Source organism: Aspergillus brunneoviolaceus, assembly GCF_003184695.1.
Source record: "Aspergillus brunneoviolaceus CBS 621.78 unplaced genomic scaffold BO95scaffold_20, whole genome shotgun sequence".
In the NCBI taxonomy this organism is placed as follows: domain Eukaryota; kingdom Fungi; phylum Ascomycota; class Eurotiomycetes; order Eurotiales; family Aspergillaceae; genus Aspergillus; species Aspergillus brunneoviolaceus.
In genome coordinates this window covers 246,495-258,886 of record NW_020290750.1, presented here as the reverse complement: position 1 = coordinate 258,886, position 12,392 = coordinate 246,495, and the positions used below count along the sequence as shown (strand labels likewise).

Here is a 12,392-nt window from a genome sequence, read left to right as displayed (position 1 = left end):
GATAATAAAAACGAAAGAAAGGGAAAAAAAAAAAAAAAAAAAAAAAAAAAAAAAAAAGGGAAAAGAAACCAAACAAAAACTCCCCCATTCAGTGAATTATTATCTGTTTCCCCTCCCATAAAAGTTCCAAGACGTGCCTCACATTCTGCCCCCATGTAACAGCTTTCACTTAACGTCTCCGCACTGCTGGCAGAATCAATGACTCGCAGGTGATTTTTGCTTTTGGCCCCTGACTGACATTCCCTCAATTGCCTGGTCTACTAGCCGGGAAAAGGGACAAGCAAGCAGAGACATGATTGCAGGGCGGCGTGGGCCCTGCCCTGTCAGAATAATTAATTTTCTTTCCTCAAGTTAACCTGCAGCGATGATGTTAATAATGCTTTGTGGGTGTGGTCAATACTCGATAGACTCCCAAATTCTACTGCTAGGCTAAAGCATACTGTATAGTATGTAGTAATTGGATGACGGGGACATCGACCAGCCGTCATGCATCATCGGTCAAGGAGTTTCGGATTGATGAGGGTTATGAGAAGCGTAGCTTCAGAGTCTGGATCTTGGGCCGAACCGTCGCACCAAGGTCGAAGTTTCCACAGTTTCTGGAACGTCGACTAAGCTTCCCTTCTCCTTTTTCTTTTCTTTTCTTTCCCCCCCCCCTCTTTTTACCCTTTTTCCATTTGCCAGCCTTTGCTTCCCCACCGTCCACTCTTTTCCCTTTCCCGTTTTGTCTCTCTCATTTTTGCCCCCTTGGGTCTAGTCCCTTTAGGACGGGGGGTTTGCAAGTCTGGGCAGCACCAAGTCGGCTTTCGGAAAACACGGGATATGTCAATCCATTGACGAAAGGCCTGCCTGTCTGTCCTTCTGGTCGAAGATCCCTGCATGACATTAATGACGGGTTACTTTGGCTGAGCGAGTCAGAAGGCAGCGTGGATTGACAGAGATGGTACCGAGCTTTGTCCTTTTCGTCTTTTCATCATCTCATCACTGAATTTCCATTGAGCATTGAATCGGACACTCACGTCGGCAGATCATCTGTTCCACCCGCTCACACACGACAAGGATTCTCGTCCTTTCGCTTTCGGCCTTTCCGTTTGGCTGGAGCCCAGCTCGAGCCCAGGCCAAGAAGAAGGTAGAGGTAGGCAACCAAGCAAAGAAGAATTGTACACTAAATACGGAGTGGTAATGCTGATGCTGACTGCATACAGTCCATCTTCTTTGACCACGGGTAAGCAAGACTAGGCCGTAAGTAACCGCGGTCCCAGTCGGTCGGTCAGCGACTGGTGATGATGGTTGGCTGAAGGTGGAACAGTCAGCATCCGCCGCCGCCGTCACTTCCAGCAAAACCCTCAGCTTGTAAGCCGTAAATCCGTCTAATCCTGGTCGATTGGCATGAATGACTGCATGACTGCATGATTGCATGAGGCTAATAGTCCATAAGGTACTCCAAGCCTCCAAGCCTTCAAGCCTCCCAAGCCTCCCAAGCCTCGAAGGAAACTGTTCAACGAGAGTGCATGGATCAGTCTGCAACTGATTGGTTAGTTCGTCTCTGAGCCTCATCTTTTTTTTTCCGAGGCAGAGCACATCCTACGGTAAGTAAGATGGATGACACCTGGAAAGGTCAAATCCTTAATCCTAATCCTAAGGTAAGGCATTCCGGCGAGAAGGTCCAGAACTTTCGGCGAGCAACAATCCACGGGCGATCAAAGGTGATTACACATATGAGTCTTAGCTGGCCAGGTCACTTGACCCAGCCTGGTGATCTGGTGATCATGTGCAACCACTCTTTGAGGGACAATTCTCCGTAGCAGTGTTCCATGGACTGGATGCTTGTACAGTGCTACAGTACCTGGACGGTGATGGTAGTCCATGCTTCGGCTGGATGTCACAATCGCAATCCCTCATTCCCGACCAGTTCCAGAACAATCAATTTCTGGACCTCGGAGGGTCTCCACCCTCCCGATTTGAATTTTGACAAACAAGATATCATATCTACATACCTTGCCACATCATCCCGGCATTCCGCATCTCTCCCTTTTTCTTTCCTCTATGTGAGCGAGTGATTTTAAGCTCTCACGCAATTCGGCAAGCCTAACCGTTCGAGATCAGGGTCGGTCAGGGCACAGGGTAAGTGACAGGGTAAAGGGTACAGGGTACATGGTACATAGCTGCATTGTTATCAGGAACATAACATCCTTTGTCCATGTCACCTCACTCTCCACCACCCGACTCTTCTAGTTTTGACAAGATCGCCGTCGTCGTACGATGTAAATCGATTAATATCAAATGAAATCAGTTAATCAATCAACCGATCCCCCCCCAGCGCAATTGCTTCGCGAAGGGGAAATGAACAAGGAAAAAAAATCATGGCTAATTAATCTCGACTCCCAACGGCCCAGCTCAGTAAGATTTCCGTTTCAGGATAATGCAGATAGGGTCAATTTCCGCATCCCGACTTCCGTCCTCCGTCTAAATTGTTGCTGTTCACAGTTACTATGAGTGGCTACTACGGAGGACATAGATCGTAGTCGAGTCGAGTCAACTTAAGCGACCGGGATGACTCTTGAGCCTTCAGGTTGGGCCCCGTCAGTTCCTGGCTTGCTGCTGGCCCGAATCGGTTTCACCAGTGGAGGGCAAAAGAGCGGGGACCCAGATAGACAAGACAAGACAGACAGACAGGGCAGACAGACCCTTGTTGTTAATTTGGGCTCCATTCCTTTTTGTTCTGGTCTGTTTTTCCGCCCTTCGACGGGCGCTGAGCATGTCTTTTTTTTTTTTTTCCCGTTGACTACTATCACGGGTGGTAATGTCTCTACACAGTATGTACATTGCCGCGTGTTTGGCCTTGCTGTCCTCATATGAGTACAACCCCTCCCATAGTACTACGGAGTACGGAGGACCCGACCCAGAAGACAAGGCGAAAGCAAGCGCATGCTTTCGACCCCTCGCAACATCTAGTTTGCTTCTCCATAACTCGATACACTAGCGAAGAGCGAGAGCTCGAGCTTATCGAGGATTTTAAGTCTCTCGAACTCTTTACATGTGGCAGGCAGTCTTTTCTACCGCGCGCGGGTATATCCACAATATCTTCGAGACTAAAGATTCAGGCCCCATCAGAGGAGAAAGAAAAAATTATCTCCCGAGTTCCTGAAACCCCGGCCGAACTTTTTTGTTTGTGGTTCTGTCCCTGTCTTGAATGCCCCCCTCTCACCCTCTCCCTCCCTGTCTCGCTTTTTCTTACTCCTTCCCGTCTTGGTGGGTGGTCATGTGATATACATTGTAGATGTCGGAGGGAGCTTGGGGATAGATAGATGACTAGTAAGTTGAATGGCATCTCTGGTCGGTGAACGGACTACAGGTAATAATGAGTGAGGCTGGTCCAACACGGAAAACCGTTTTTTCGCGACTCTCTTACTCAGATCTTAGGGACCTACTAACTAGCGGCAGTCTATTCATTGCACCGACCCTTCCTGGTCGTTTGAGACGTTATCCATGACATCCAATCCTTGTAGCAGCAGCAGTTGTCGCTGCTTCCCTTTGTATGAAGGAAAACTAACGGGTTGGGCGGAATCCGCCCGGTCTAGATCACCCGTGCAAATCATTCTGTTCACCTGACCTTCCCGGAACTTATACTTCTGGTCTAGAAGCTATTGCGCTTCTAGTCCCGATGCAGGCTGCTGGTGAACGGTGCATCAGGATCTTCATGGGTGCGTGACCTTCGGCGATCTTGTTCGGTTGCACTACTGCTCGGTCGGGAGGAAGAGGAGGGAGGAACTAGACTAGACTGATTGTGTTTTGTCTTGTCTGTCTGTCTCGTGTTGGGGCGGGCAGAGTTGAACTAGCTGAGACTCTTGTGCCAAAAAAAAAATAGGTCGCCGAATTCGCCGGACGCGGAGTCCACTGTTTGAGCGTGAAACCCGTAACGAACGGTCGCAGGGGGGTTGTTTATTTTGAGGTGAACGACTCAGAATCAAATCACGTTTTCCACCGTTCAAACCCGTTCGTGTCGGCAATTATTCATCTCGCTGGATCGAAGATCAATCTCCCCCCCTCCTCTCCCCTCCGATCGACATGGGGCAGGGCTCCGCGTTGGAGGGGAAAAATAAGGGGAGGTTTCGAGTCGCAGATTTTCTCTTCTGACACTAAGGCTGCAACGCGACGCCTCGTCAGGCGTTCAACAGGGAGCGAAGCACGAGCCATACACCCAGAAGCCCAACCACCGTGGCCACCAACACCCCGTTGCCCTCCCAGGTCAGCCCGAGATACGCGACACAGCCCACCACCAGCTCCTTCCGCCGCGCCGCATCTCGTCTACGCGCCCAGTCTGGGTCGATCGGGAACGGGGCCGCCGGCCGTTGGGCCAGCGCATCTGCTGGTCGCATTGGCCGGGTCGGGACGGAGACCGCGAGCGCGACGGCACGATGGTCAGAGGTTGGAAACAACGGCAGCGCATCGTAGCGCAACGGCCGGACGGGCTGTCCAGCCTGGTCCAGGTACAGCACACGGTCACACCAACTGGGCCAGCGGGTCCCCGTCCACTGCCAATCCTGCGACAATGCGTGATCACCGCCCACCGCTTTACTCACGGCGTGGCGTGCCGCCAGGCTGTACTTGTACGTCGGAGGAAAGCTGATCGGCGCCTCCGACAGTCCCTGAAAGCACCGCGACTGGGCCCTCTCCCGACTCAGCTGATCCTCCTGGAGCAGATGCGAGTAATGGCGCGGGTCCGACGTCTCTACATCCACCCGGGGGAATCTGCTCGTCCGATCGCCCGGTTTCGGCGGTCGGTCGGCCGTCCGGTAATTGAGGTCTCCTGCCAGAAAGAGGTAACTCGTAGGGACGTAGATGCCCCGGCGATCGTGCTGCTGCTGCTGCTGCTGTTGTTGCCCGACCGGCGAAGCCGCTGCTGCAGAGCGCTCTTGGAGCAGGGGTGCGCTTTCCGATGCGTTTTCTTCGGTCTCGACAGGTTCCCGACCCGCGACGGCGGCACGACTATCCTGACGTTCAAAGACCAGCCGTTCGACCAGACTGCGCCAATCCGCATTCCTGCGCTCAACCGCCCATTCCATCGGCGCGAGATGCGCTGCCACGAATGTCAGCTCTACGGGTTGTTGTGTTTCTTCAGCTCCTCCTTCCCCGTCCCGCCGGGATGATGATGATGATGATGGTGGTAGCAGGTATCCGAGTCGCGCCCCCACGGCACCCTTGTTGCCCATCTCCTGGAACCCAAAGCCTATCCGGGCCGTCTCGAGCCAGGCTATTTGCTCTGCCACGTCGGACCGGGCAAACACCATCAATCCCGTCATCCCGGAGTTGTCCGTCACGATATTGACGTAATGCACATCATCCCAGCGCTGCGCGACCGCGCGATTCACAACCTGGCTCAGCGTGTCGAAGTACGGTGTCAGGAATGAACCCCCGAGGAAGGCGTACGCGATCGGCGCGATCTCTTGTAGCGAGAGTACGATAAGGTCGGGGGGAGGGACAGATGAGGAGGAGGCGTTGAGATTGTCGGTGAGCGGAAGGGAGTCGAAGAAGTGGTGGGAGAATCGATCGACGTCCACGAGATTTCGAGCGCAGTTGAAGGTGAGAATGTAGAGGTTAAGTGCGTCCATGGCTGGTCCGAAATGTGGAATGTTAGTGTTGGTGTTGGTGTTGACTTAACGTTGTCGTGATGGAGGTTGCGTATGATTGACAGACACCATGAGAGGGAAGTGGAGGGTGAATGTGGGGAGTTGCTGCTACGTAGTTGACTGTTGCACCGCACAGCTGCATGTGACGATCGGGGGAGGAATTGGGAGTGGAGCCGACGGCGGCAGATGAGGTCATCCCTCTTTGTTCAGCTTCACCCTTTCCACAAACTCACTCTACTCCCCCTCCCTCCCGGTCAGGACCTCAAGACCCAGCACAATTTAGATTAGGTGCTGACGAAGATGGCTTCATTCTTTTGCCAAACAGTCCCTCCACCCAAGACATTTTTGATCCTGAATCACACTTCCCGTATGAAAGGAACGCAGATCGCGCTATATTTATCGCACTGTCCCACAATCTACATAATGCAAGGGAACCATGGAAATATGTGAACAAGGTAAGTGGCAGTCTGCAAGGTCACGCTCTAGAACGCTTCTAGACTCTTCCGACTCGATGGCATGCAGAATGTCAGTGTCCTGGGTCTGGAATGCGGGCTCCCCTTTTTATAGAACCTGCATGTTGTGGGTGCCATCCACCGCACGCGCTGCGATACCCAGCAGCAAAGGAAGTCACAATTTCCCTTTCACCGCGCTACCCTCCAGTTCGACCAATAACATACCTTCTGCTACCTCGTCCTCGTCGTCTTCCATCTCATACACCCAGTGCGCACGGCCCGCGCGGGGGCTGCGAATCTCCACCTCCATTTTCATTTGCTTGACAAAGGCCACGACCTGGTCTTTGGCTATCTGATCGCCGGTCGCCACTAAGATCTCGATCAGCCTGCCGGAAAGCGGGAGGACAATGTGTCGTGGGTTGCGGGTGTCCCCGCGTCGCTGGGTAGACGAGACCAAGGCGGACGCTGCAGTTGTGGTGGCTGCGAGCTGGAGGCGATATGCTGCTGACGAGGTGGCGGTGGTGTACTCGACTTCGGCGGCCAAGGAGGAGGGGAAGTCGTTCTGGAGTACGCGCGTCAACCGGAGATGATGACGCAGGGCGTCCGTGCCCTGGGGTTGCTTCTGGGGAGAGTGGAGAGGCTCGAGGACGACAGACCATGCGTCTCCCCCGCGAAGGAGTGGATTCGACGCTGAGTTTTCGACAAGCGACGAGAAATTGGCATTTGAACCGGCTTTTTCGCGGTGACCTCTTCCCGCATGGCTCCCCATGTGGAGGACTTCCGTTAGGCGCGACTCCAGCCATTGATTGTCGATTCTGCGCGACAGAAAGTCGTCGTGGCCGGTCACCCCGCACAGCAGATCTAGATTGGTGCGGATGCCGCTGATCCTTGTGTCTGCTAGCACTCGTCGAGCTTTCAGCACCGTAGCATCCCAGCTGGTTGCGGTCACGATGATTTTGGCGAGTAGATTATCGAACTGGGTGCCAACTGTCACTGGTTCCCCACTAGTTGGGTTCACGTGGGTATCAACTCTGACCCCGTTGCCACCAGGACACATGAACTCCGTCACTTTGCCGGAGCTGAGTGAGAAGCGGTCATGGGGATCTTCGGCACATAGCCGTAGCTGCATGGAATATAGACGAGGAGCTACCAGTGATGTGGGCTCTAGACCAGTCTGTGCAAGTGTGTTCCCTTGCGCCAGTCGCAGCTGTATCTGGACGAGGTCGATCCCGTGAATCGCTTCTGTAATGGTATGCTCGACTTGTAGACGTGGATTGATTTCAAGAAAGTAGAATTGCCCTTGTTTCTCATTGACCAGAAACTCCACAGTTCCTAGCGAACGGTAACGAATGGCCCTCGCCATCCTCAGTGCCGCATCCAGCACTTGCTGCACCAGAGTTCGGTCAAGAATTAGAGACGGGGCCATCTCGATTATCTTCTGGAACCGTCGCTGCACGCTGCAATCGCGCTCCCCGAGCTGACAGACGTCGAGTCCGTCACCTACTACTTGCACCTCGATATGGCGATATCCGTCCACTGCGGCCTTCTCTGCGAAAACCGTCCGCGAAGGTGACTCTGCCATCGCTGCGTCGACGGCACGCTCCAGCTCACCATCGTCACGGACCAGACGGATCCCTCGCCCCCCACCACCGTCGACGGCTTTGATCATCACGGGGTATTGGACCTGTCGTGCGAAATCCCGGATCAGGGCGATGTCAGCTGCTGGGGTCGGCGTGGCTGGCAAGACAGGCACACCGCACTCGACAGCAAGTTGCTTTGCTTGGAGTTTGTCGCCAGTCCGCGCCAGCGTCTCCCAGCCTGGCCCGACGACTGTGACTCCAACATCGTGCATGCGGCGGGCGAAGTCAGCGCTCTCGCTCAGGAACCCGTAGCCTGGGTGCACGGCTTCGACGGCATGCTCTTTCGCGAGACGGATCAGCAGCGGAATGTCCAGATATGCTGTGGGCGATTCCACCAAAACCTCCTGATCGGGACGACCCAGGTCGCAGTGAGAGCGATCATGTTCTGTGTAAAGAGCAAGCACTTGGATTGGCGGTGACAGCTCACGGGCTGCGTGGATGATGCGCACCGCGATTTCGCCCCTGTTCGCTTGAGTAATCTGGTTTTCTGAGTTGAGATGAATCCATACCTGTTGGCAACAAGCAGTCGTGTGAACGGTCGGGGTCGTGACATTTTGGATGATCAATTGTGCTTCTGCAGTTGGTCTGGCTTAGTGGTTGTTTATGTTGATGCGGTTCATCCTCGGACCTCGGGGCTGAGGGCTGACTTAATCTTACCCCTCACAGCTGGCGGGTGATCATCTCCGCAGCGATATACCAGCCACAAACTCAGAACCCTTCCCGATCAATCCATCAAAATGCCGGATGACAGTAACGATAGCGACACGAGGGACACCCAGCCATCCTCGGCGACGGCTTCAAAGCGTTTGCGCCAGGTCGCGTCGCATTTACCGGCCGACTACTCGGATGTGCTCGCTCAGATTAACACCCTCCGCAGTATCGCTGCCACGCCCGATGCCTCGCGACGAGGCTACATCCGCCAGAAGCAGGCCGGCAAATTATGGGTGCGCGAGCGACTGGACGCTCTGCTCGATCCGGGCAGCTTCCAGGAGATAGGCTCTCTGTCCGGCACCGTGACGTGGAAGCAAACCGGCCCCATGCGCGAGAAGCCCGTGGCATTCGTACCGAGTAACAATGTCCAAGGGATGGGGCGGTTGCGCGGCCGCCGTGTGCTGCTCACGGCCGACGACTTCACCCTCCGCAGCGGACATGCAGATGGTGCCTCGCACGAGAAGACCATTTACATCGAGAAGCTCGCGCTTGCATTGAGGCTACCGATAGTCAAGCTGGTCGACGGGAGCTCCGGAGGCGGCAGTGTCACGCTCATTCGGTCCGCAGAGTATAGCTATCTGCCCTATGTGTCGATGTACAAATACGTCGTAGAGCAGTTGAACCAGGGGATCCCGAATCTCGGGGCGGTTGTCGGTCCAGCCGTAAGCCACTCTCCGGAAAGTGACCGCAAGTTGAGCCAACGACACTGACCTCCTCGCAGATTGGCCTTGGAGCCGCGCGTGTCGTATCGTGCCATTTCTCCGTCATGGCCGCAGACGTAGGCTCGCTGTTCAACGCCGGCCCGGAAGTAGTCAAAGGCGCCACCTTCGAAGAGGGCCTGGATTTCCAGACGCTGGGCGGCCCCACAGTGCATTGCACCAACGGAACCATCGACAACGTCGCCGCCAACGAAGCCGAATGCTACGAGCAGCTGCGCACGGTGCTGAGCTACCTGCCCAACTCCGGCCGCGAGGCGCCCCCCGTGATCGAATCCGAGGACCCGGCCGATCGGGAAGACGAGGCCCTGCGCCGGATCATCCCCCGCCGCCAGACCAGGATGTACAACCCCTGGACGATCATACGCAGTGTGGTCGACCGCGGGTCGTGGTTTGAGATCGGGCCCCTGTGGGGCCGCACAGCGATCGGGGGGCTGGCAAGGCTGGACGGGCGTCCCGTGGGGGTGATCTCGCTGAATTGCGAGGTGAACGGGGGTGCTCTGGACGCGGCGGGGAGTCAGAAGCTGACCCGTTTGCTGAAGTTGTGCGATGTGATGAATCTGCCGGTTTTGCAGTTCATCGATGTTCGTGAGTTCCCCTTGTGCATACACAGACCTTTGGTTTTGTGAAGTCGGCTTTGATCCTTGCTAATACATTTCCATGGACAAAAGCCGGCTACGCCATCGGCACCATCGCCGAACGTACCGCCACGATGCGCTGGGGCGTGGAGCTGGGCAAGACCTACTTCACCACCACGACGCCGCTGTTTAACGTCATCGTCCGCCGCGCCTACGGGGTGGCCGGGGGTCTGATGCTCGGGGCCCGCGACCCCGTCATGCAGGTGGCCTGGCCCTCCGGGCAGTGGGGGTCCTTGCCGCTGGAAGGGGGCATCGAGGTGGCCCACCGCCAGGAACTGCGCGAGGCGGACCAGCGCGGCGAGAAAGCGGCGCATTACCGAAAGTTGGAGGAGGAGTACCGCCGGCTGATGAATCCGGTGCGCACGGCCAATGCGTTCGGGGTGGAGGAGATCATCGATCCCAAGGATACGCGCAAGGTGTGCTGCGCGTGGGCGCGGCAGGTGTATGGGACGCTGATGGCGGAGCGGTTGGCTGATCGGGCGACGGGCAAGGTTCGGCCGGTGTTTGCTTGATGTGATGTGCTTGTACTTTACCAGCGCTACAATCTGCAGCATTAATTCCCAATTCTACAGCCCTTGCGCTCGCTAGTCTCACTCTGGTTTATACACAATCGCCAAGCCATTCATGGATGACTCCACGGGAGCCTATCCTCCCCTCAGAAGTACCAGATGCGACATCCTTCACCTCCTGTCCCTGCTCATGCTCATCGTCCGAACTCGCCAGATCCACCCACTCGTGCTGATAATTGGCCCTCTCGCTCGCCGAATAACCCCTCGAGCGCAGCCAACCGAAGATCCCACGCGTAGCCACCTCCGACAGCGCCTCTGAACCCAGCGCCTCAGGATCAAGCAGCACGAATCAACGCTGGTCTAGTACATCACACCCCCCAGACTCAACCCTACAAATCCCAACAAGCCCTACACCAGCATCCTCAATCTCCCTGCCGTCGACAAGCCCCCACCTCCACCCCCGATACTCCAAACGGTGACACCCACAGGAAGCATGCATCCGCACCTGCAACTCAGCCTCACCCAGCACCGTCACCCCCAAAGGTTTCCACGGATGAACCGGCGCTCTACTCCACCCCCCTCCCTCCCCCTCTCCCTTGTGACTCGTCAAAAACAGCAACCGACACTCATCCTCCCGCCGTATGGCAACTCCATCGCTCACCTCTGTCCTCGCCGTGAGAAACTAGACATCCCGCCCAGTCCACGCAACAGCATCCAAATCCAGCGCCGCCATCCCATTCCGCACATCCCGGAGAATGGATCCAGCAACGTTTACAATAAATGCACCGAGCCATAAGCCCCCGAGTTGGGGCGCTCCATGCCCGAGGACGCGCAGCAGCGCGGGCATGTTACTCGCGTGAAGGAGCGGATCGATGATCGCGAAGGCGGGGTTGAGCCACGCGCTCACGAGATTGCATTCGATGTCGCGATTGAAGAATGTGCTGTGCAGGAGGGAGCGGATGCCACATGGGTTTGTGCTGAGGGTCATGTAATATGGGAGGAGGGCGTGGGGCGTGATGGGGTCGGGGTTTTCGTTGGCTTGGGTTTGTGTGGGAGTGGGTAGTGGCGGTGGGGAAAGGGGAAGGGGTTGGCGGGGGATTGGGAGGGAGGAATGGGATGTAGAGGGCTGCTGCTAGGGCTGCTGAGGATTGGGCGTGGAGGCGGTGGTGGGTGATGAAGTGGGTGAGGTATTCTAGGGCTGAGTGGGTTTAGGTACGCGGGGTTGGTGGTCTGTGATAGCTATGCGGGATGGTTTTGCGAGGTTGACGGACCAGGGGGAGAGGTAGGGCCGGTGGTTGTACTCTGCCGTTCTTGGGCTGGTGCCACTAGAGCCGGAGAGGATGGATCTCCACCAGGTTGTTTCGTCGGCGTCGGTTTGGTAGCCAAGCTCGATTGCAGCGGTAAAGTGATCGTGGGGGTGCCCGTCGGATGGATGCTCGTCAGAAGGAGAGAATGGAACTGTACACCCGGGCACCCTCTCCATGATCTCCGCCCACCGCGCAGACAGGATATACGCCCAGGCCAGGAACAAGACGGCTATGTGGTTGCCTTCGTCCTGGCCCGGAGCACCTTGTATGCCCGGCCACTGTGTCAAAGGTGCAGAGTCGGACAGATGCACAGCGAGTGAGCTCTGCACGCCCACTACAAGCTGGGCGGACATGGCTTTAGGGGACAGGGGACATTGTTCGGGGTTGGTGGAAGTCCGCCAGATTGAGCGACAGCTCGTGACTAGACCGTACCGGCCTTCTCGAGATTCATTTTCTATTAGATTAAGAGGAATCTGAGTATCTTCAGGGCAAAGGCCGCATCCGAGGAAGGAAGGCGTTCGCTGCAGAAGGCCCTTTAAATTGAGACATTCCTGCGGGAGGAGGGAGGGGAGATTTGGGGGGCTGATATAGGAGGACCATTGCTGATAGCTTTCGCGGAGGATTCAGTTGAAGTCTGCTTTGTTGGGACGGAGGGGTTCTTCCATGATAGAGGGAGCGGGTTGTGTAAGAGATTGGTGGTGAGAAGTAACGTTATGGGAAGCATGCGGAGTATGCGGAGTATGCGAAGTATGCGTATACAGGGATCAAACCGAGCCTTCGGCTAGTTAGCCC

At 55.8% G+C, this 12,392-nt stretch overlaps 5 protein-coding genes across 5 annotated transcripts; 2 read left to right on the top strand and 3 right to left on the bottom strand.

Moving 5' to 3' along the window:
• Positions 1–310: 310 nt before the first annotated feature.
• On the top strand, positions 311–979 carry BO95DRAFT_80047 (uncharacterized protein). Its single transcript, XM_025592230.1, has one exon. The coding sequence runs from the start codon at positions 462–464 to the stop codon at positions 930–932; it is 471 nt and encodes a 156-aa protein (XP_025444112.1). The 5' UTR covers positions 311–461; the 3' UTR covers positions 933–979.
• A 2,753-nt stretch (positions 980–3,732) lies between these two features.
• Positions 3,733–5,931, bottom strand: BO95DRAFT_79911 (putative inositol 5-phosphatase). Its single transcript, XM_025592229.1, has one exon. The coding sequence runs from the start codon at positions 5,607–5,609 to the stop codon at positions 4,161–4,163; it is 1,449 nt and encodes a 482-aa protein (XP_025444111.1). The 5' UTR covers positions 5,610–5,931; the 3' UTR covers positions 3,733–4,160.
• On the bottom strand, positions 5,932–8,467 carry BO95DRAFT_79910 (putative pyruvate carboxylase). The gene is made up of 3 exons (XM_025592228.1): positions 8,377–8,467; positions 8,229–8,293; positions 5,932–8,181 (listed from the first exon to the last, which is right to left on the bottom strand). The coding sequence occupies exons 2-3, from the start codon at positions 8,270–8,272 to the stop codon at positions 6,255–6,257; spliced, it is 1,971 nt and encodes a 656-aa protein (XP_025444110.1). The 5' UTR covers positions 8,273–8,293; positions 8,377–8,467; the 3' UTR covers positions 5,932–6,254.
• Positions 8,195–10,703, top strand: BO95DRAFT_80053 (acyl-CoA carboxylase subunit beta). The gene is made up of 3 exons (XM_025592231.1): positions 8,195–9,092; positions 9,152–9,734; positions 9,818–10,703. The coding sequence occupies exons 1-3, from the start codon at positions 8,457–8,459 to the stop codon at positions 10,294–10,296; spliced, it is 1,698 nt and encodes a 565-aa protein (XP_025444109.1). The 5' UTR covers positions 8,195–8,456; the 3' UTR covers positions 10,297–10,703.
• BO95DRAFT_451757 (uncharacterized protein) lies at positions 10,385–12,051 on the bottom strand (the record flags this gene model as incomplete). Its single annotated transcript, XM_025588105.1, has 5 exons — positions 10,385–10,621; positions 10,706–10,954; positions 10,982–11,419; positions 11,510–11,878; positions 12,028–12,051. The coding sequence occupies 5 exons, from the start codon at positions 12,049–12,051 to the stop codon at positions 10,385–10,387; spliced, it is 1,317 nt and encodes a 438-aa protein (XP_025444108.1).
• Positions 12,052–12,392: the final 341 nt, after the last annotated feature.